Source organism: Pleurodeles waltl, chromosome 5 (assembly GCF_031143425.1).
Source record: "Pleurodeles waltl isolate 20211129_DDA chromosome 5, aPleWal1.hap1.20221129, whole genome shotgun sequence".
Lineage (NCBI taxonomy): Eukaryota > Metazoa > Chordata > Amphibia > Caudata > Salamandridae > Pleurodeles > Pleurodeles waltl.
Window position 1 is genome coordinate 652,824,881 of NC_090444.1, and position 20,540 is coordinate 652,845,420.

Sequence of the window (20,540 nt, forward strand, 5' to 3'; positions counted from 1 at the left end):
CAGCGTTTACAAAGCCATCACGGCAAACCCTGCTGATTAATTTGCAGACAAGCTCACCATCTCTGTTGGTTCTCTGCACACCCTCAGCCTGAACACGATCAGACTGCAGACTCATAAGTGTAAAAAAAAAAAAAAAACAAGCTCAACAGGTCTTTTGCATCCATGACCCAGTATCAGGAACAACATCCCTGTATCCATCAGGACCGCACCAATGCTGCTCCAATTTTGAAAACAATTGAAGACTCGCTTCATTGTACAACGCTCCCTTTCCTATCGTTTATTGACTTTATGCTTGTCTTTGACCCTGTACAACACTCCTCTGGCCTTTAGTGAGGTTTTGTGCTATAGAAATACCGCATACATCCATATACGCATAAGTAATTGAACCATTAAGGAATATTGGAATTTCTCATAAAAATATTCAGCAAAATGAAAAAAGTAACCCAGCATCAAAAGATGCAGTAGTTTGAATGGCATTGATAGATCAACGCAACCATTAAGGCCCATAATTATACTTTTTTTGCGCTGCCTTTGCGTCACTTTTTGATGCAAAAGTGGAGGAAATGTACAAAATATAATTGTATTTTGTAAGTTTGCGCCGCTTTTGTGTCAAAAAGTGACGCAAATGCGGAGCGAAAAAAGTATAAATATGGGCCTAAGTGTCTGTACAATAAACCGGGAATCGTGTTGTATATCACACAGGTACTTCAGGAACCCTTGCTCTTTTGAATAAATTATCGTGGTTCCTGGAGGTCCTCCACCGGTAACTGTTTTTGCAATCCTTCACGATCTGAAAAGGGAGTGGAGCAAATCCATAAAGCCATCAGATCACTAATAATGTTGAATACATGCCTGGGGGCAGGTGTGTCATTACCAGAGCAAAAAAGGCAACCTGAATTTTACATAGCAAATGCTGAAGGGCCGCCAAATGATTGTTTTGCATCTACAATGACGTGGTCGCTTCAAAGTAATTTCAATCCACCCCATTTTTTCAGGAGAAATTAGTAAAAACATTATGAATCACGTAGCATGTCTTTCTATTGGTGCACTCCACCATATCTGTGTAGGGTTTTCAAAACGTTTAGAGAGCCAGGAACCTCAGATTATTCTCCATTAACAAACTTGTCATACCACAAGCCTGTATCTCAAGATTTGGAAGCTGATTCCTTGGTGTTCAGGGTTCCTCAGCTTGAAACATCCTCTCCCATTTTTGATGCTACAAGGAGGCTACCTCAGATTTCTGAAGGAACTAAGGCCCATATTTATACTTTTTTAGCGCCACATTTGCGCCGCTTTTTGATGAAAAAACGGCGCAAACTTACAAAATACAATTGTATTTTAAAAGTATAAATATGTGCCTAAAGACCTAAGATGTCATTCTAGTCTGTGACTATATGACACCATCATCCAACAAACAGCCTTCTTTTAGTATCGTTGATACACTGGAACCTCGCTCCATGGTACACTGCTGCCCCATCAGATGCCTAAGGACAGCCATCTTTTTTTCCATGGCGTTACGAGTTCATCTTCTATTCAAGGTTCTTCAAATTGTGGGGTGTCTACCACCCCACTGCCTACTTGGATTGTCGGTGGGATACCTGGCTCTGGGCAATAGGATAATTTAGTATGCTTCTACAGAACACAGACACACATCACACTGAAAAAAGTGTTATGAATTTAGCAAAGTAAACTACAATAGAGGGATTGTGAGCGGCTCTGCAATGGCTATCAGTAACATCTTTTGTAAGTAAGGTCCTGGCTGGGAGTGAGTGTCAAAGGGGGCTTTTAAATAAGTGCAAACATCTCACCACTCATTGCTGACAAAGGACACAAGTTGGCAGGTCTGAAGGTCCGACTCTAGCATTTTGGCAATCATTTATCAGACTGCATTTGTAAAAGAGATAACTGATAATAACTACGATACTTAAGTTTTTTAAACTGTTCAAAGCTGCCAGGTGGCACCATTTCTTCCAAGCTCCTTCAATAAGTTCTGGTAATCTAGACAGCAGTTGGTTGCATTGTGGGACTTGTAGTTTCACATGTAACATTGTAAAGATGGGTTCACAAATTCCACCACGCAATGTGCTCTTGGGTAAAAAGCTAGGGCTGGTTGGCAGAATCAATTGCCAACTTGGGGCGATAAAAGGGCAAAATAAAAGGCAACATTTCTTTGACAACTTCTACTCGAAATATCTTTGCATTTTTGGCACATTTGCCCATAATGTGCTTTCAATTTCATTTATGGGGTCGATTATAAGAAAAAAGATGAAACTAATATTTTGGGCAATTCTTGCAATGTACCTCACTAGCCCACGGTCTCAAATGAATTGTTTGACTTGCTTGCTAAACTTTATTCTTCATATATTTATTGTGATGAATTTGAAACACACTACTGCAAATCAGTTTTGGATATATTTTCTAGAGAATGTCCCCTGAAGCTACACTAAAATATTTAAGCTTACTTGTAGTATTTACCATTTTAACTTAATAATTAAGAAAGCATATTTGTAATTTTTGTTGTTTGGTGTCATGAAATTATTTCATAAAAGGAGGGTGAGACATTCACTGTTCTGTTTAGCTATTATAAAGACAACTCGCCTAGGATGCAATCTAATATTACAAAGCTCTTATTTAAAACTACCCCTATCCCTGATGCTTCTCTGGAGGTCCCCAAACTTCACAACAGCACTTGTTTGGAGGGCCAGAAGAATAACACATTCAAACACAATTGGAGTCCCCGCTATATCCTGTGTAAGCACACGCCCCATGCGCTGTGTTCTGCGATGAGTTCCAAAGGTTTTCTGGCACAGTACAAACGCTATAAATATATATATATACATCTGGGACGCAAATGTGGCTTTCTTGGTCCCCAGTTCTTAAGATGCTTGTGAACGTTTTTAGCCAAATCAACGGGGCTAGAAGGATGAATGCCTGTTTCTTTGCATTGTCAACAGTAGCAGCCACTAGACACAGTGGCGCATTAAAAATATAGGGGGTCATTACGACCTCGGCGGTCTTTGAAAAAGACCGCTGAGGCCGCGGGAGACAGAATACCGCCATTGCCGGCGGTATTCCTGTCTCCCTATTATGACATTTCAGCTGGGCCAGCGGACGGTAACAGTGTTACCGTCCGCTGGCCCAGCAGAAATGTCACATCAACATTGCAGCCAGCTCGTAATAGAGCCGGCGGCAATGCTGATGTGCAGCGGGTGCAGTACCACCTGTCGCGCATTTCACTGCCCGAAATTCGGGCAGTGAAATGCGCGACGGGGCTATGCCTGGGGGCTCCTGCACTCATGGGCAGTGCAGGGGCCCCCAGGGGCACCCCAAGTCCCCTTACCGCCAGCCTTTTAATGGCGGTGTGTACCGCCACAGACAGGCTGGCGGTCGGGGACTCATAATCCCCAGGGCAGCGGTGCTTGCACCGCTGCCCTGGGGATCATGACCTCCAGGCGGAATCCTGGCGGTATAATGGAGGGGCCGGCGGTATGGCTGTGGCAATTCCGCCACGGTCATAATTACTGGTGGAACACCGCCAGCCTGTTGGCGGTGTTACCGCCAACTTACCGCCGGCCGCCAGGGTCCTAATGACCCCCATAGTTTTTATGTGAGTGCATTGGGCTCCTAATGCTCCTTGGCTGTCGTGCCACTGCACCTGCTGCGCTATTGATAGTTCCGCCATTGGGTAGACAGATGACTTTGATACAATGTAGCTACCTGTAAACATTCCTCTTATTTGTCGGAGTTTACCTCTTCAATTACCTAGCCCTAGCACCAGGATAGTATTCAGGTTCTACCTGTTCACCTTTTCCTCCAAATGCATTCTGGGATTTGCAGGCATCTACCATTAGAAAAGCCTCTGTAGTCGCCACATGATATTGCTTATAACTGTATTATTTGCAGTTTTATCTGGTTGTGTGTACAAAGTAAAATGCAAACATTGTGCGTCACTAAAGAGAAGGTACATCGATCTGCCACCTCTTTTTCGCTGTTACTTCTTTCATGTATAAAGTTCGTTTCTTATACCCAAAGACTTAACTTGTGATCGCTCTTCTCCAGTGGAAGTGTTCACTCATAAACATCACTTCATGATTGCAATGGAGTAAAGTGATGTGACGTTAGTGAAATGATGCTGTTGATCAGCGGTAGCAGAGGAAATGCAATGCAATCTTACCGGAAATATGAGTTTTATATTTTAAACAAATTATTAAAAAGACATATGTGCTGGAAGCGAAAGCAAGCCTTCCTACACCGCTCACTGTGTAAGAACATGCAGGATATACAATGCACGTCATTACATTCACAAAGTTACAGTTTTATTTACTCAAGGTGGCTTTATGTTTTGTGTAGTATTGCTTTACGGGGGCTTTTTCATTTGCAAAATAGTTCCAGTGGTAGTTTTTATTTTTGAATTAACAATCAGTTATATCTGCATTTCCTGTTATTTCAATCACGTGCATTTTACTCAAGCCTAATTCTCGTGCTAGGATGAAGAGCCCAGAATACTTGGGGTATGGATTTTGTAACCTGTGCCCAGCACTGTGCTTCCACTCACAACACGTGCCTTTCTTACTTTCTTAGGCCAATTAGGCCAGGGATTGGCGAAAGGCAGAAGACGTTTGAAGAGTTTGTCGAAGCACAGCTGAAAGTGGACTCCGAAATAGTGGAAAAGCAACCGCCAGAGAGGAAGCAGGTACATAACTCAAAGCAGCAGGCACGCTAAGTAATATTTTCATATTTTACTTGCATATCGTATATGAAACGAAAGCAGAATTATAATAGCAATGCTCGGAAGGACCCTTGGGGAGATGGGGGCAGCTGCACTGCATTTTTCACTGTTTGCCTATTATTATTGTATATTTGTACTGTACTCGACAGCTACATTGAAAAATCTCTTCGGCAGTGCCACGGAAGGGATTCCTCAGGGCCACGGGAAAACTCTGTCTCCTACTACACCCAAGGGGTTCCCAGCTGATACTTTCAGGATCTTAAACAACATTCCTGTATCCATCAGCACCACTCAAACCGTGCCCCAGCTTAGGAAGATGCTGAAGACATACCTCTTTATGAAACACCTCAAAGGGATAACTTCAGGGCACTGCCACCGGAGCCACTGAGATGGATGCTGCCTCGGGTGGGCTGAGTTTTCAAATATGTTATGGATTTAAAAGCACCTGCTGCAGGGTTTCTTGACGTCCTCAATCTTCAGGTAACAATAAAAATGTCAAAATAACACTGGTGGTTAGTGGTCTTGTTGGAGAGAGATAGTAGTTGTGTCTAGTGGAAGTTTTGACTTTTCGTATTTTTGCACAGAGGGTTAATGTGCCTGCAGCAAAGAAAGTGTACCATGCGGATCACAAAAGTGCATGTAATGTAGATAACTTAGGGCCAGATGTAGGAAGCACTTTGCGAGTCGCAAACGGCAAAATTTGCCGTTTGCGACTCGCAAATGCGTGTTTCCTATGCAGAAATGCATTTTGCGAGTCGTTACCGACTCGCAAAATGCATTTCCGAATCGCAAATAGGAAAGGGTGTTCCCTTCCTATTTGCGATTCGCAATGGTATGCAATTCCATTTGAGACCGCTTATGCGGTCGCAAATGGAGTCGCAGTTACCATCCACTTGAAGTGGATGGTAACCCATTCGCAAACGGGAAGGGGTCCCCATGGGACCCCTTCCCCTTTGTGAATGGACCCCAAAACATTTTTTCAGGGCAGGTAGTGGTCCAAGGGACCACTACCTGCCCTGAAAAAAAACCGAAACAAAAGGTTTCGGATTTCTTTTTAAGTGCAGCTCGTTTTCCTTTAAGGAAAACGGGCTACACTTAAAAAAAAAAAACTGCTTTATTTAAAAGCAGTCACTAACATGGAGGTCTGCTGACTACAGCAGGCCTCCATGTTAGCGAGTGCCCATAGTCGGTATGGGGTCGCAAAATGCGACCCACCTCATTAATATTAATGAGGTGGGTCTTTGCGACCCCATACCGACTCGCAGAAGGTGTCTGAGACACCTTTCTGCATGACATTTTGCGACTTGCTAATTGCGAGTCGCTAGTACTCGCAATTTGCAAATCGCAAAATGTCATTTTGCTACATCTGGCCCCATGTGGGTTGCAGCTTTTGCCAGGGAGATACTTTTGTTACTTGCGGTTCAAAAGTTACAATCCAAACATAGCAAAGTGAGCTGTTAACTGTCATCAAAGAGCTGCATACAAACTTCAAGGTATAGGTTAGAGCTTTATGATTTTCCCAGTCTTTCATCATCCTAATGTTGCTAAAAAGGGTTAATTTGGATAGAAATCAATTTTTATTAGTAAAGTCAACTCAACCGCCTTGTTATGTTTCAAATCCCGAGTTTATGCTGCTCCAGACCAAGCCCTCTTAAATTATACTTCCTACCAGTATGGATGGCATGTGGCCCCTGCACCATGTAGTCCTCTTTGTTTTATGTAACATTTCCTATGAACTTATTTATACACGTATGCTCCATGATCTCTGTAAAATGTGCATGTGATGTGAAGGGCTCTGTAACCTAAACTGGTATGATTAGTGCTATAAAACAAAGTAAATACATGTGAAAGACAGAGACTATAGCGAGATTGGGGAACTAGTGAAGGGTGGTAGTGAGGGAATCTGTGGAGAAGTTGTCATTGGTGATGCCAACAAACATTATCACACCAGGCGCCTCCAGTAATAACGCCAGCCCTGACACTACAGCATGATGTAGTAATAATATGTCTTTGCCTTTGACACTGCACAGCATCTTGGTGCCTTTGTTGAGTAGGTTTGGGATATGCAAATATTTCATAGATGCATAGATGCATACTCTAAAATTCAGCACCACCAGCTTGTTTGGCACCAAGCTCTTGATATATTGGAAAATGCTAAGGGCCTGATCCTTATGGTGGCGGAGAAGAACCTCTGTTGCAAAAGTGATGTGGTCCCTTCCTGCCAACATAGTGGTCCCCTGCATGATTTAAATGTGGGGGGACCATAGTCAACACCATCAACAAACTTAAGGTTTTGTGGTCACTCCAACCATTTCTACATGCTATGATGTGAGCGTTTCATGCTTGGTGGAAGTTCAAGAAGAAAAAGCATAACCACATGTCCCTGTCAAATGTTAAAGGAAACATTCTCAGTGCCAGGCCTACTGGTGCTGTGAGCAGCTTGCAAGCTATATACTTGCAGTGTTGTAGGTGACTGTTAGTCCTAAAGGTGCTTGATTTGTGGATGGCTACCACTCTTTAAAACGTCAGTGATGAGTGGAATGTTGGTGATGGAGCAGCAGCTAGTGAAGTCTTAGGCTCAATTGTGTTTTTCTTTTATGAATGTGACATCACTTGCTTTCGTTTGGGTATTGGGAATGATCACTAAAAGGAGAAATGTGTTAGTACCTTGTTACCTACAGTGAGAAATTGGAATTCCAGAACAGCTAACACATTTTTCAGAGAGCAGAGCTCAAGTTTTGTGACATCAATTTCTTGCAATGCAGATGTTGACAGAAAAGTATGATTATAGATCCCTAAAGCAAAGAAAATATTGCCTGGTGTTTCAGAGCCTTTTTATATATCAAGTAGTAATGCTGATTGTGGTGCAGTGAGTTATAAGCTCAAATTTGAGAGAGATTTTGGGATCTCTCTTAAGCCCAAACTTAAAACTACCACACAATCAAATGAAATGCCCATCCTGAGTTGCAGCGGTGATTTCTTTAGTGCCTAATGATCACTGGTAGTGCTGCTTTATATGCTGAGTCCCCTGAATGTGGTGGAGATTCTTCTGTAATGCCAAATTGTCAATTCATCTCCAAGGGTCCTTCCCACCTACTCACAACTGCTTGTTGGTCCGTGGGAAAAGGTATACTTTGCTTTCTCTGTAGGCATAGGTTTGGAGAGTGAGTCGCGTTTCTCTGGAATAAGCTGCACAGAGACTATGGTCACAAGGTCTCACTACTTCTCCTGGTGGTGCAGGTCCTTCAATGTGTATAAATGACTCACTTTTCTACTGTTGCACTTCTCCTTAATGTCCTCTAATGCAGGCATTTACCTTGGTGTTAGGGTACCTTCAGGACCCCTTCTCCATCATTCAGAGGGGCCTTCCTTCTATGTTGTTGCCAGGCACCTTTCCTGGTAAGATTCAGCTGCTCGAGGTTGCCATTCTCCAAGGTTTGAACCTGGCAATGGAATTACCAGACAGCAACCAATGCCAAACTTGGTGCAAAAAAAGACTTCTTTGTCTTAGGGGTTTCCGCCTTATACTTTTACTCAGTTTGCAGACAAGTTGTGTCTTCCAGTTGTCCAGCTCTGGGACTAGTTTCAGGCACTTCATGACTCTTGTGCCTACCTTCCAGACTAGTCAAAATACAGTCTTTGGGCTAGATTTTTATTGGCCTTGTGCCATTCCAATGCTGTATTATGGTCAATTTTTTTTTATACCAATGTGCCGTTGGAAGGGGAAAAACACCACACCATATTTACTTTGTAACCCGTTGTGCCACATTATGCCTCCGCCAGGCATAATGTATGCAAGGGGGGCATTCTGGTGCTGGGGGGAGCATAAAAATGGCACAAAGGAATCTATGAGATTCCTTTGCACCATTTTATTGCCATTTTTTAACGCCTGCAGTCGTTAAACAGAGGTTCTCATTGATTACAATGGGCCTCTGGGTGCTTTGCAGGATTAGTGTAATAGTTTTTTACACTAATCCTGCAAAGCGCCGGACTAGCATAAAAAATGATGACGCTAGTCAACCTAACTACCACCATGGTGTGCTGTATTTTAAATACGGCGCTACCATGGTGGCGTTAAGGAGACACTAAGAGGCGCAAGAAAAGCAGTGCAGCACTAGGTGTAGCACCACTTCTCTTAAATCTTCCCATTTGTTCTTTTGTGTTAACAGGAAAGTGGGGAGGAGTTGGTTGACTGGAGAGACATAAAACAAAGTGTGGGGTGGAGTTGGGAGTTAGTTGACAGGAGGACCTAAAACAAAGGCACAAAAGATGGAGAGGCTTTCCCACTTACCTTTCTTGCAAATAGGCCAATGTAATAGTTTTGAGGAAGAGTGGAACAGGAAGGGGCAAGGTTTCCTATGCACTACAAAGAGCTCTCTGTGGCCTGTCCTTCATACCCTAGAGTCTGATCTATTACAGAGAACCTCAGAAATGCTTTGAAGGAGCCATGCAAGTCACATCACTGTCTGGTAAGCTCTCCTCAGTCTCCAACTGATGTGCCACTCATGTACAGAGAATCAAAATGGAATCATGGCTGTCACAGTCAGATGCCTCTTATTACTCCACGCACATGCCACTAGACATATAGAGGGTAACCATTCATGTGTTATTAATATCCCTTATGGGTGGACTCAAGAACTTACCTGTGGAGAGGTGATAGCCTAATTTAAGAACAGAAGAGGGGTCATAGACTAAATACTGAGTACAGGTATATGGTGAGGTAAACGTCCGGAACAGCGACTCTGGAACAATGGTTACACAAGCAGCGCAAGCATAACCACACTTTCCTGGAATGACTGCCTTTTTCTCTGCCTTATCCACACATGTGCTGAACACACATATGCGTGGTTAAGGCGGAGTGGATCAAGAGCGGACGCGAGGTAAGTGGGGTTGGGGCAGAGTTGGGGGTAGTTTTCAGCAGTGGGGGGGTGGATTAAGGGCTTAGGGCAGGGGTGGGGGGTCGGGTTAGATTGTTTTTTAGGGGCAGGGTGGGGAGATTGGGATAGTTCTGGTTTTATGGGGTAGGGGATCAGGGTAGTTCTATTTTTAGGGGAGAGGTGGGGGTCGGGATAGTTTTGGGGGTTGGGTACTTTTGTTTTTGGGGGTGGGGTAGTTTTGGGTTTTGGGGGTGGGGGAATCCAGGTAGCTTGGTTTTTGGGGGTTGAGGCATTGGGTTAGTTCTGGTTTTCAGGGGAGGGGGATCAGGGTAGTTCTGTTTCTAGAGGTGGGGTGAGGGGTCAGGGTAGTTTTATTTTGAGGATGGGGGTCAGGGTACTTTTGTTTTTAGGGGTGGGGCGGGGTAGTTTGGTTTTTGGGTGTGGGGTAGGGGCATCGGGTAGTTAGGTTTTTGGGGCAAGGGGTCGGATTAGTTTTGTTTTTGGGGTTGGGGGTTGGGGAAGTTTTGTTTTTAGGGGTGGGGTGGGGGGTTGGGGTTGTTTTGTTTTTGGGGGTGGGGTAGTTTGTTTTTTGGGGGCAGAGGGATCAGGGTAGTTTGATGTTTGGGGTGGGGGCATCGCAGGAGTTAGGTTTTTAGGGGTGGGAGTGGGAGGTTGGGGTAGTTAGATTTTTTGGGGTGGGGAAGTCTGGTAGTTTGATGTGTGGGGGTGGGGGATAGGGGTAGTTTGGTTTTTTGGGGGGATTGGGTAGTTAGATTTTTGGGGTGGAGGTTCGAGTAGTTTGGTTTTTGGGGGTGGGGAATCGGGGTAGTTAGGTTGTTAGGGGCCAGGGATCGGGGTAGATTGATTTTTGGGGGTGGGGGATTGGGGTAGTTAGGTTTTTGGGGTGGGGTAGTTTTGTTTTTGAAGTGGGGGTCAGAGTAATTTTGTTTTTAGTGGCGGAGTGGGGGCATTCGTATAGTTTTGTTTTTGGGGGTGTAGGGTAGTTTGGTTTTTGGGGTTGGGGGATCAGGGTAGTTTGGTTTTTGGGGTGGAGTGGGGGGTTGGGGTAATTTGTTTTTTGGGGATGGGGAACGGGGTAGTTTGTTTGTTGGGTATGGGGTGGGGGATCAGGGTAGTTAGGTTTTTGGGGGTGGGGTGGGTTGGGGTGCTTTTGTTTTTGAGGGTGGGGGGTCAGGGTTGTTTTGTTTTTGGGGTGGGAGATCAGGATAGTTTTGTTTTTAGGAGCGAGGTGGAGGTGGTCGGGGTGGTTTTATTTTTGGGGGTGGGGGCTTAGTAGTTTGGTCCTTGGGGGTGGGGGATCGGGATAGTTGTTTTTTGGGGGAGGGGGATCAAGGTAGTTAGGTTTTTTGGGGTGGGGTCGGTTGTTTTTAGGGTGGGTGTGGGAGGTCCGGGAAGGGTTTAGGGCTCAGGGTAGGTGGGAAGTATCCGGGGTAGTTCTGTTTTAGGGGTGGGGTTAGTTTTAGTATTAGGGGTGGGTTCTTCTGGGCCTTAGGGCAGGTGGGGGGGTGGCATGCTAGAACCATGCATGCCGTTCCCACACATGCTTTTACTAGTCATGCTTTTTCAATGAAAAATCGTTGTAAAGGCATGTGTGGTAAAGGCATTCGTGGTAGCAACGCAGTCGTTGTTCCGACTGCATTGTTCAGGCATGCGTGGTTCCAGCATTTGTTGTTCCATCATACATTCATATGGTGAAACCTTAATATCATAGCCAAAATATTAAGGGCAGAAATATCGAAAGGTGAGTGCATATAGGGAAGTACAGGTTTACTATCCTTAGCTCCACATATACGTACTCTGAAGATATATATATGTATATATATATATATATATATATATATATATATATATATATATATATATATACATATATATATATATTTAGAGAGAGCGAGAGAGAGAAATAGATTTACCTGTCAATATTTTTGTTCCCAAATTTTTGCTCCATTATTAAAGTATAACAATATTCCCTACTCAATATTCAGAATCAAGACCCCGTAGAGGCCTGTAGGCATCCCCCCCTGACAGGTGGCAGGTACAAAATGACTGTGGTGCCACTACAGTCTGTTACTGCATTCACTGTCTGTTTTCCACAGCCTGGTGAGCTAACGGTAGTCACGCTCAGTAAAGGTGGGTTGATGATGTACTCCTCCATACCATAGATTCCTACTCTGTGTCACATTCTATGTCACAGCGGACCTTCAGTGCACATGCATGATTTTTGTGTGTGCTGAGATCAAAATTAAAAAAAAAAAATTGACTTGCTTTTGTAAATGTAAGGCAGTAGAGGACTCTTTGGGGCAGATTTATACTTTTTGGTGCAAACCTGCATTAGCGCAGGTTTGCATCAAAAAGTATAGCGCCATTCCATAATGCCATCCAGGTGCCATATTAATGGAATGGCGCTAGCTGGTGCTAAGGCCCTGTTAGCGTCCTTGTAAAGGACGCTAACAGAGCCTGGGAGGCGTAGGGGGAACCGGGGCTTGTCTGCCAAATTATGGCGCTACACTGTTTATAGGAAAATAAATTGTCTTTAAGCAGTGTAGCGCCATTTTCTGGTGCACAACCCCCATGGAGCTGGCTCCTGTCTTCGTGAAGACAGGAGCCATGCCCACCACCCCAATGGCCATGCCCAGGGGACAAATGTCCCCTGTGCATGGCCACTGGGGCCAGCTCTGTGCATGAGCCCCAAGTCAGGGCCCCCGAGCGGTGTTGGGAAAAGAAAATTCACCCAGACTTACCTGGGATGGGTACCCCATCCTTAGGTGACCTCCTGGAGTGGGTGGGTGAGGGTGTCCCTGGGGACAGGGAAGGGCACCTGTGGGCAATTTCCATGGTCTCTGACCATGGAAATCTGCCTACAGGTCCCCTTACCACTTCCCAGACCCATACATTAAATAATGGCACTAAGCAAGCTTAGCACCATTTTTTAAGGCTCCCATCCCCACATGCTGGATTTTAGCACGGGAGGATAAATATGACACAAAGGCCATATCGTCAATTTCTGGACGGGAATGCCTACCTTGCATCTCATTGACGCAAGGTAGGTTTTACCCTCCATAAAATGATGAAGACGCCATTACTTTGGCGCTACACGTGTATAGTGCCAAAGTATAAATATGGAGTTAGGTTTGCGCTGATTTATCGTAAAAAATTGACGCTAATTCAGCGCAAACCAAGTATAAATATGGGCCTTTCTGATAGGTTGATGTAAAAATATAAGAATCAGTTCAATGGTGAGAAAAAGATTAAATGTACCTATGAGACTTATAGGGCTCTGTCACAACAATATTACTGCCAAGTTCCAGCGCTGGTCAGTGTGCTGTGGCGCAATTACTCTAGGATTCCAGGAGCTTTTCCACTGGTCATCCTAGAAGTCTTCACAAGTTTGTCTGTAAATCCTATTATCCAATGACTAGGCAACAAAGTTACCAAGTTTTGCTCGCAGTTTCTTCCATGTGCCCGTACTCAAACTACAGGTTCAAATGTTTCTAAGGACAGTTTCACAGAACTGGCTTTGGGGCCTGAAAGCAACCTTCAACCCAGGATGGTATTATGAAGACAAGCTAGTTCTTGAGCTAATAAAGATTTCAGTTACCTTAGAGAGGTTCGGGATAATGAATGGTAAAAATCATGGCATTTTACTGGTACACGTTAAGCTTTAATTGGTGTTATAGTCACTCTTCAACTAACCATCTTTAACCAAATTATATCGCACCGTGCAAGGTGATTGACCAAGTTGTACAGAAGTCAACTAGATCATTACAAACAAGTACTTTGAGACGACAACCTATATTTATGTATTTGATGCGTACAATTCTGCCCCATTAATGACGTGCCTTTATTACCAAATTATTGGAATTGCATGGCTGCTGGGCACTATCAAACTTTCAGGCTGATATCGGCTATTTTAAAAGACCTGCCCCCAGAGTGCGAAACCATGTTCTTATGCTCTATTTTTATTGTGTGTTCGGGAGTTAGTGGCACAAACTACGTTGCACCAATTTTACCTTTACTAGTAGTAAGGACTTTTTAACTACAACAACAAATAGTTTGTCGGAATCTTCCAACTGGTCAGGGATGCACTAGCAATGTAGTTTCAAGACACTTCACCCGCTTACTCTGCTGTGGCAGGACACAGTTGTACCCTTCATGTTACCAAATATATTGGAATAATTAGTTTTTTCGAACATATCAGCAAGTCTAACCTGCCACTGTTTAATGGGAGAAAATGGTCGGAATTTACTGTAGAAATGCACGCAATCTGCATATTATTCCTCCAAATCTCGTAATTGATGATAATTATCGCACCCAAAAAATACCGAACACCTCTGTAACAGGTATTATCAGATGCGAATATTGGACAACTCATAGTGACATCCTAAGAATCACGAGGTTTATTATTATTTAACAGTGATCGTAGAAAATTATAGTTGTAAGCTGTTATCTGTTAAACACATATTTTCAAATTGTTGTTAATATTATGTGATGGGTTTGTGTGTGTGGTTTTGTGAATTGGTCACAGAATAATGTGAAAAAGAGTCAATGATTGAATGATTGGATGAATGCTTAAATGATCGAATGAAAGGATAGATTATTGCTTGGATAGATAAATGCATGGATGAGTGAGTGCCCAGATGGATGGGTTGATGCAAAGTAGGTTTACCAAATGTTTAATTAGCCCAGACCTTTAGCTTGCGATAAGCAGAGCGCGGGCTAGGGAAACTATGGGCCTGGTTTAGAGTTTTACGAACGTGTTACTCCATCACAATAGTGACAGATATCCCATCTGCTGAAATCTAAATCCCATTGATATAATGGGATTTAGATTTCGGTTGACCGGATATCTGTCACCATTGTGACTGAGTAACCCGTCTGTCAATATCTAAATCAGGACCTATGTTTCTCAACCTATCAAAAATAACACTGCTTACCAATGTCAGCATTATTCCAAGGGTGGGGACCATCATGCTAGGAATGTCCACATTGTGGGACAGATTTAGATGTAGTGCTTAATTTGTGCTTGTTGTTTCCGGTGCGGAGCACCTGCACTTATTTTTGAGGTTCAGCACTTATGTTTCTGCTTCAAGCATTAACTGCGAGAAAAATAAACTTATGGGAAAGATGTAGGAAGAGAAAAAAGGAAAAGCATCACAATGGGAGAAAGCTGCAAGAGTGAGCTGAAGGGGCAGGGAGTGGCTGTAAATGGATTGCAGAGGCTCGAGATGGCTTCAGGATTATTCTGTATCAGTAATCTGTGCTCACACATTTAATTGCAGCAGCCACATGTTTAAGAGGAGGGCTTTGGGCATGGCACATTTTCATTTACAAATTAAGCACCATGGTAATGGTGCTGTCGACTTTCCAACTGTAAACCCGCCTACCGCTGCAAAGGTCCTCCCGCCATATTTAGACGTTGGCGGTCCCATAGACGAAAGACTGCATTCGAACCACTGTCTCTGCCAGTTGGGACTGCAGCCAGCTCTCTGCCATGCAGCTTTAGATGTGCCTTGTCACCAAGGAAAAAGTTGGGGTCCGACCGTCAATCCTTAGTTTGCAGTTTAGGGGGGAATGCGGGTAAAAACTCACCTTTTTACAAATTTTCACCGCGCTTTCGACTGCCCATGATTGGACAACACCTGCCCTCACTGCTGTCACTGACACACAGAGAAAACACGACCCTCACATCAGTGGACTACAAGATAAGGATGCCGCATAGCCAGGTTATGTTGGGTGGGGACTACATGGGAGATGGGAACCACTGGAGACATATACAAGTCACAGTAATTTTTTCAATCACTGTGACATGCATATGTTGGGGACACAAATCAGTCAGACATGTGTGGAGACGCAAGGGTATACAACGCATATTGCACACGTACACAACAGTCATTTTGGTGCCAGTATTCATTGGCAAATGAATGCTGTCACCACAGTGATGGTACCGTCACATCTGTCAACTGTGTCCATGTGTGCACATTGCCAGAGGATGTGTACCTGTCATGTTGTGCTGCGAGTTGTGTGTGTGAGTCAGTAAGTGTATTGTATCAATCAATCAATCAATCAGTTTTTGTAAAGAGCAGCTACTCACCCTTGAGGGTCTCAAGGCGCTGGGTGTGTGTATCTGATGCGATTGACAAACTAAGGTGCGGGTGTGTATGAGTGTCTTTGTGCAGCTGAGTGTTTAGTTGTGTTGTTTGTTGTGGTTGTGTGGTGTGTGGGTGCAGTGTCAATGGTGTGTGTATGTTGTGGCATGGATCTGTGCCAATCTATTTTTTCAGTATGTACGGGTTGTGTGGTGTCGGACTGGCAATGGATAAATGTGTGTATGTGTTGTGTAGTGTGGTGGTACATCTATGGCTAAGGAACAGTGTGCGTATCTGTCACTTACCTCCCAACCATAGCCGCTGCCATTGTATTAAGTCCATTGAGTACAGCGCCAGCAGGTCTGTAACATCTAAATTCGGCTGGCAGAATACAACCGCATTGATGGTCTTCTCGGACCCGCCAGCAACGTGGCTTGACTATAACACTGCCAACATCTAAATCAGGCCCCATCTCAAGTTTTACCAACATTATGTTAGGCTCAGCATTAAGCAAAGGTGTGCCTGATCATGTCAGAGATTGACCCAGTTTATTAAAAGAGGGGTCATCAGAAGTCATGGTTGGCTTAAGATATAGAGGTTAGCTCACTGGCAGCAGTTTTGATAATATCAGGCATACTGACACTCACCCTCAGTCTTGACACACACCAACACACATGCGTGCCGCCCCCACACTCACAAAAAAACTCTTGTGACCAGGGCCGGCTTTAGGAAAGGGGGCGCTGTGTTTAGCAATAACTTAGAAATTTAGGATTTAAAAGCACCTGCTGAAAAGCTCCTTGTGTGTCCAGCCTTCAGGAAGCAATTCAAATGTCAAGATACCTCTTGTGATTAATGTTCCTGCTAGGGGGAGAGGTGGGAGTTTTGTCTTGCGACAGCATTGACTCGCCATAAAGTAGCGTAGAGGATTAATATGCCTGCTGCAAAAAACTGAACTATATTTCATGCAGATACCTGGGTGGATTAGTAAAGCTAACCTTTACAAGCATTTTAAAACAAATTAATGCATGTGAAAGGGGGGTTATGGAGAGGTGAGTTGCACATTTGCTGGGTGGTAGTGAGGTAATCCGAGGAGGTGGTCATGGGGTGGGGGGGGCAAAAAAAAACTGTCGCACAGGGCACCACCAGCGCTAAAGCCGGCCCTGCTTGTGACACAGCTGCAAATAAATATTAAAGAAATTCACTACTGCTGGGTGTTGTTTTGAACTGAAGTTCATCACAGATGCTGCAGTAGAGCCACAGTCCAGCCTCCTTCCATGATGGGCGCTGTTATACCTCTGGCATTATTTGGAGAATTACACATAACAGCAGCTCTTTGAAGGTTCTGTGTGTGGTGGCCAAGAGGATGTCTCCAGCAGGAACAATAACACTCTGCACCAGAAGGCTCCCAATATCCGGTAGGAGGTTAACAATTGAGTCAACCTCCGTGCATGGACAGTGTGCCAAGGGCCATGAGATGTATCTAGCCTCATAACTTGTACCTCACAGCTCTGCAGTTCTGTGTACAGAGGTCATTGGTGACTACAGCAGCTCATCATTAGTTTCTGTGTAGCTTTGGAGCACAGTAAGGCAGTAGCGAAATGCAATTCACATTAAATAGTAACACACTCTTCATAAGGTCTATATTCTTGCACTCTTGATGTGGGTAAAGGCTGAGTGAAACCTGACGGTGAAAGGTGACACCGACGATGTTGCACAATTTCAATAAAGATACCCTCCATTAAGGGCCCGTGAATGTGGGACCATGGTGTAATCTTGCCGTCATCTCTTGCGCATCATAGCATAGCAGCTCCTCGGTGGCCTAATGTGCACTGGTTGTGGCTGTTTCTCCAGAACAGGCTGTTACAATGTGAATGACATCTAGACCAACCAATTGGTGAGGGGGTGACTTTTTCTGTTTTTCCTTTGACCTAGAACAAGCAATAGCTTTCTGGTCATCATCCTATAACACAAAAAGATAAAATACACACATATTTACATACACAGAGGGACTTTGGGTTAACCTTTTTCATTAATTGATATGTACAACTATCATTCACATTTTGCTTCTACCCAATACAGCATACATGGAGCAGTAGGTCAGCCCACTTCAGCCTTTGGCTCTCTATTACAGCTAGTAATGCCCTTTTCCAGCTCACTTGTGCACAACTGCTTAAAAAGAAGTGTATTTGGTGCTAGTGTGGATTTGCCAATGCTTTTTTCTTTCCATTCTTAATCCATTTTTTTTTTTCAAGTTACAGTTATTCAAAACCTAAAGTTCAATTCCTGAGTTCCAGTAAGAATCATAAGTATCTGCCATGTACAGTAAACTTAAAAAGGGTTCCCATACCTCGCCAAGGGCATCTGTCTACCAAGAAGCACCCATACTGTTCTATTAAAATGATATGGAATACTTTTTTTTTTTTTAATTGCATGGCTTCTTGTTTCAGTAGCAGTATGCTTTCTTTCTTCATTTTACTCACATGGCATATAATTAAAAGTCATTCAGAATGAATAACCATGCACGCACCAGCTTGTAAAGGCCAGACCTGTTGATTTTGCCAAGGCTTGCTCTGTTTGGAATCCAAGGCAAGCATATATTTAGGTGTGGCTAAAGATTGCATTAACTGTATTGCAAATGTTTAATAGGGACAGGCAAACACTCACCCCTTCCCTGCAGAATTATTATAATGACCATGAGGACAGACGGACATTCAACCCTTCCTTGCAGGTTTAAAAATGACCATTGTTGGAAATTAGGTTATTAGTTGTGTGGCCTGCACAAATATTAGTTCCTCAGTTGTCCTCCGTGGGAACCAAACACACCATTGTAGAACTTGACTCTCACAGGGTATCGAGGCAGAACAGTCTAAGGTCTACTCAATGGAGGTGGTGTGGTCTAGGAATCACCAATCATTGGCATACAATATTATCACTCAATAAATGATTTTCCAGTCAGTACGTTTTCTTTACACACACACTACTAAATACTCTGCAATAAGTTACAAACATACATTGGTAGATGGCACATACCATGCCTGGCTACAACCACTGGTGACCCCCTAGAAGGCCCATGCAAACATACCAAGTGTGCTCAAACAGTCATATTGTAATAGGGTTATTACTTTGGCATGAATTATGGTCATAATCACAATAATGATGGATCAATAAAACGTATGCAATCATCATGTGAACCCCAATAAAAGCATTTATCAAAATCAAACTTGGTGTATTCTTTCTAGACTGCAATGGGCAGATCAGCCCATAGGGGGGCAGCGCAATAAGAATAATAATTTTAGAAGCATTGTACTGCCAAAGCACTATGGGGACAATCATCACAGAAAAACATCACAAATACATTTTCAATATGTGCAATATGTGTATTACAAATTTTCAGCCCCATCACCTTCTAAAATATTAAGGCCTGCCCTTAAAGAACAAACTACTCCCAGCTGCAAGACAAAAGACCAAGTAATGAAAGAGGTTGAAAAAACACTGAATGGTAGGAGAGGTTATGATTTTGGAGTCCCCCCTAACCTAGGGTGGGGACACAGATTATGACCTAGAGAGGAAAGGGAACATTTTAATGGTGGTCCCATTGTCCTAGGACCACCACAGACTGAGTTATGGGCAACCGTGTGAACCACATGAAAGGCCCCGCAATGCATTATGGGGTGAGTTTCACAAGTGGAGTGAATAATAGCAGCAGCTTTCCCACTGTGCTGGGGAGAGCCGCACAGAGATTTTCCTCATGCCACATTCTACAGTGTTTAGGTGGGGGTGCCCGATCCCGCCCAGGCACTTCGAAGATTTCCTTTATTGGAGGGTAGGACAGGAAGCCCACCCCAGGCTGCCCTCACTGGCTCCCCATGCTCGCAGCATAACCACGTGCTGCCATGGGAGCCAGCAGTCCTTTTGTTGTGTGTGCCCCCTCACGTGGGCAGACGTTTGTGATGGTGGCTGTTTCCCGCTCCCCCCAGACACGGGCACAGGAAGTGTTGACCACATGGGGGGGGCGGCACTCCTCCCATCCTCCCCCTCTTCAGAAATGACTAGGGATGGAGTCCTGGTACCTTCTGGCCTTCCGCGGGGAGCGCAGTGCTTCCCCACATCACTACACCACTCGATGGTCCGGGGATGGGATCCGGGCCCCCACATTGGATTCCACTGGGTGTATGGGGTCCCCAGGTGAGGTAGCAGAATAGGGAGGGGGCCCCACGCACACCCGCTCCCCTAGTTTGATGAACCCCATCTTCTTGGTGCTGTCCCCGGGGCCCTGGTCCACAGCGGGGGAGATTAATCTCAGTACAGCACAGCCACACACCCTCGAGGGAGGAAATTAGGTCGAAGGTCGCCAAACTTAAAAATGGTATAACTCTGGTCCCGTTGGGCTGATTTGGACAATCCTGGGTTTACTTTACTCCTGATGATGAGCTATATCTACTGGGGGCAGTTGCAATAACCACCCTCACCTCAAAAGCAGTGTAGTGCTCCAAAAGCTGGTCCTCCTTGCTTTCTGCACCAGTTTTCCTTTATAATTTAGTTGGTGCGCGCAGAAGAGTCCAGGGCTTCCCCTAACTGCCCCTCAGGTGGAGTATGGGGCCCAGCCTCACTGGCCCTTGGGGAGATCCACTGGTTCCGGGGTCAGATGGACAGCCCTAGGTCCTGAGGGGGGGGGTCAGAGGGTTTGTCCTTCCAATTCTCCTTGGCTGTGCCTGGATCCAGCAGCGAACCAGATGGGAAGTTTGCAGGCAAGAGAATGTCTGCACAGCATGTTGGTACAACCCAAAATGGCGTCATCAAGGAGCCACTGGTCACATCAGCTCCTGG

The 20,540-nt window shown here is 44.4% G+C and overlaps 1 protein-coding gene across 2 annotated transcripts in view; it reads left to right on the plus strand.

The window, feature by feature from the left end:
* The window catches only part of LOC138295908 (centromere protein J-like), a 387,581-nt gene that overhangs the window by 235,365 nt on the left and 131,676 nt on the right, over positions 1–20,540 (plus strand). For both annotated transcript variants that reach the window (XM_069234528.1, XM_069234529.1), the window contains exon 7: positions 4,582–4,693. In XM_069234528.1, the coding sequence (XP_069090629.1) occupies positions 4,582–4,693 (112 nt within the window). The remainder of the gene's footprint in view (positions 1–4,581; positions 4,694–20,540) is intronic.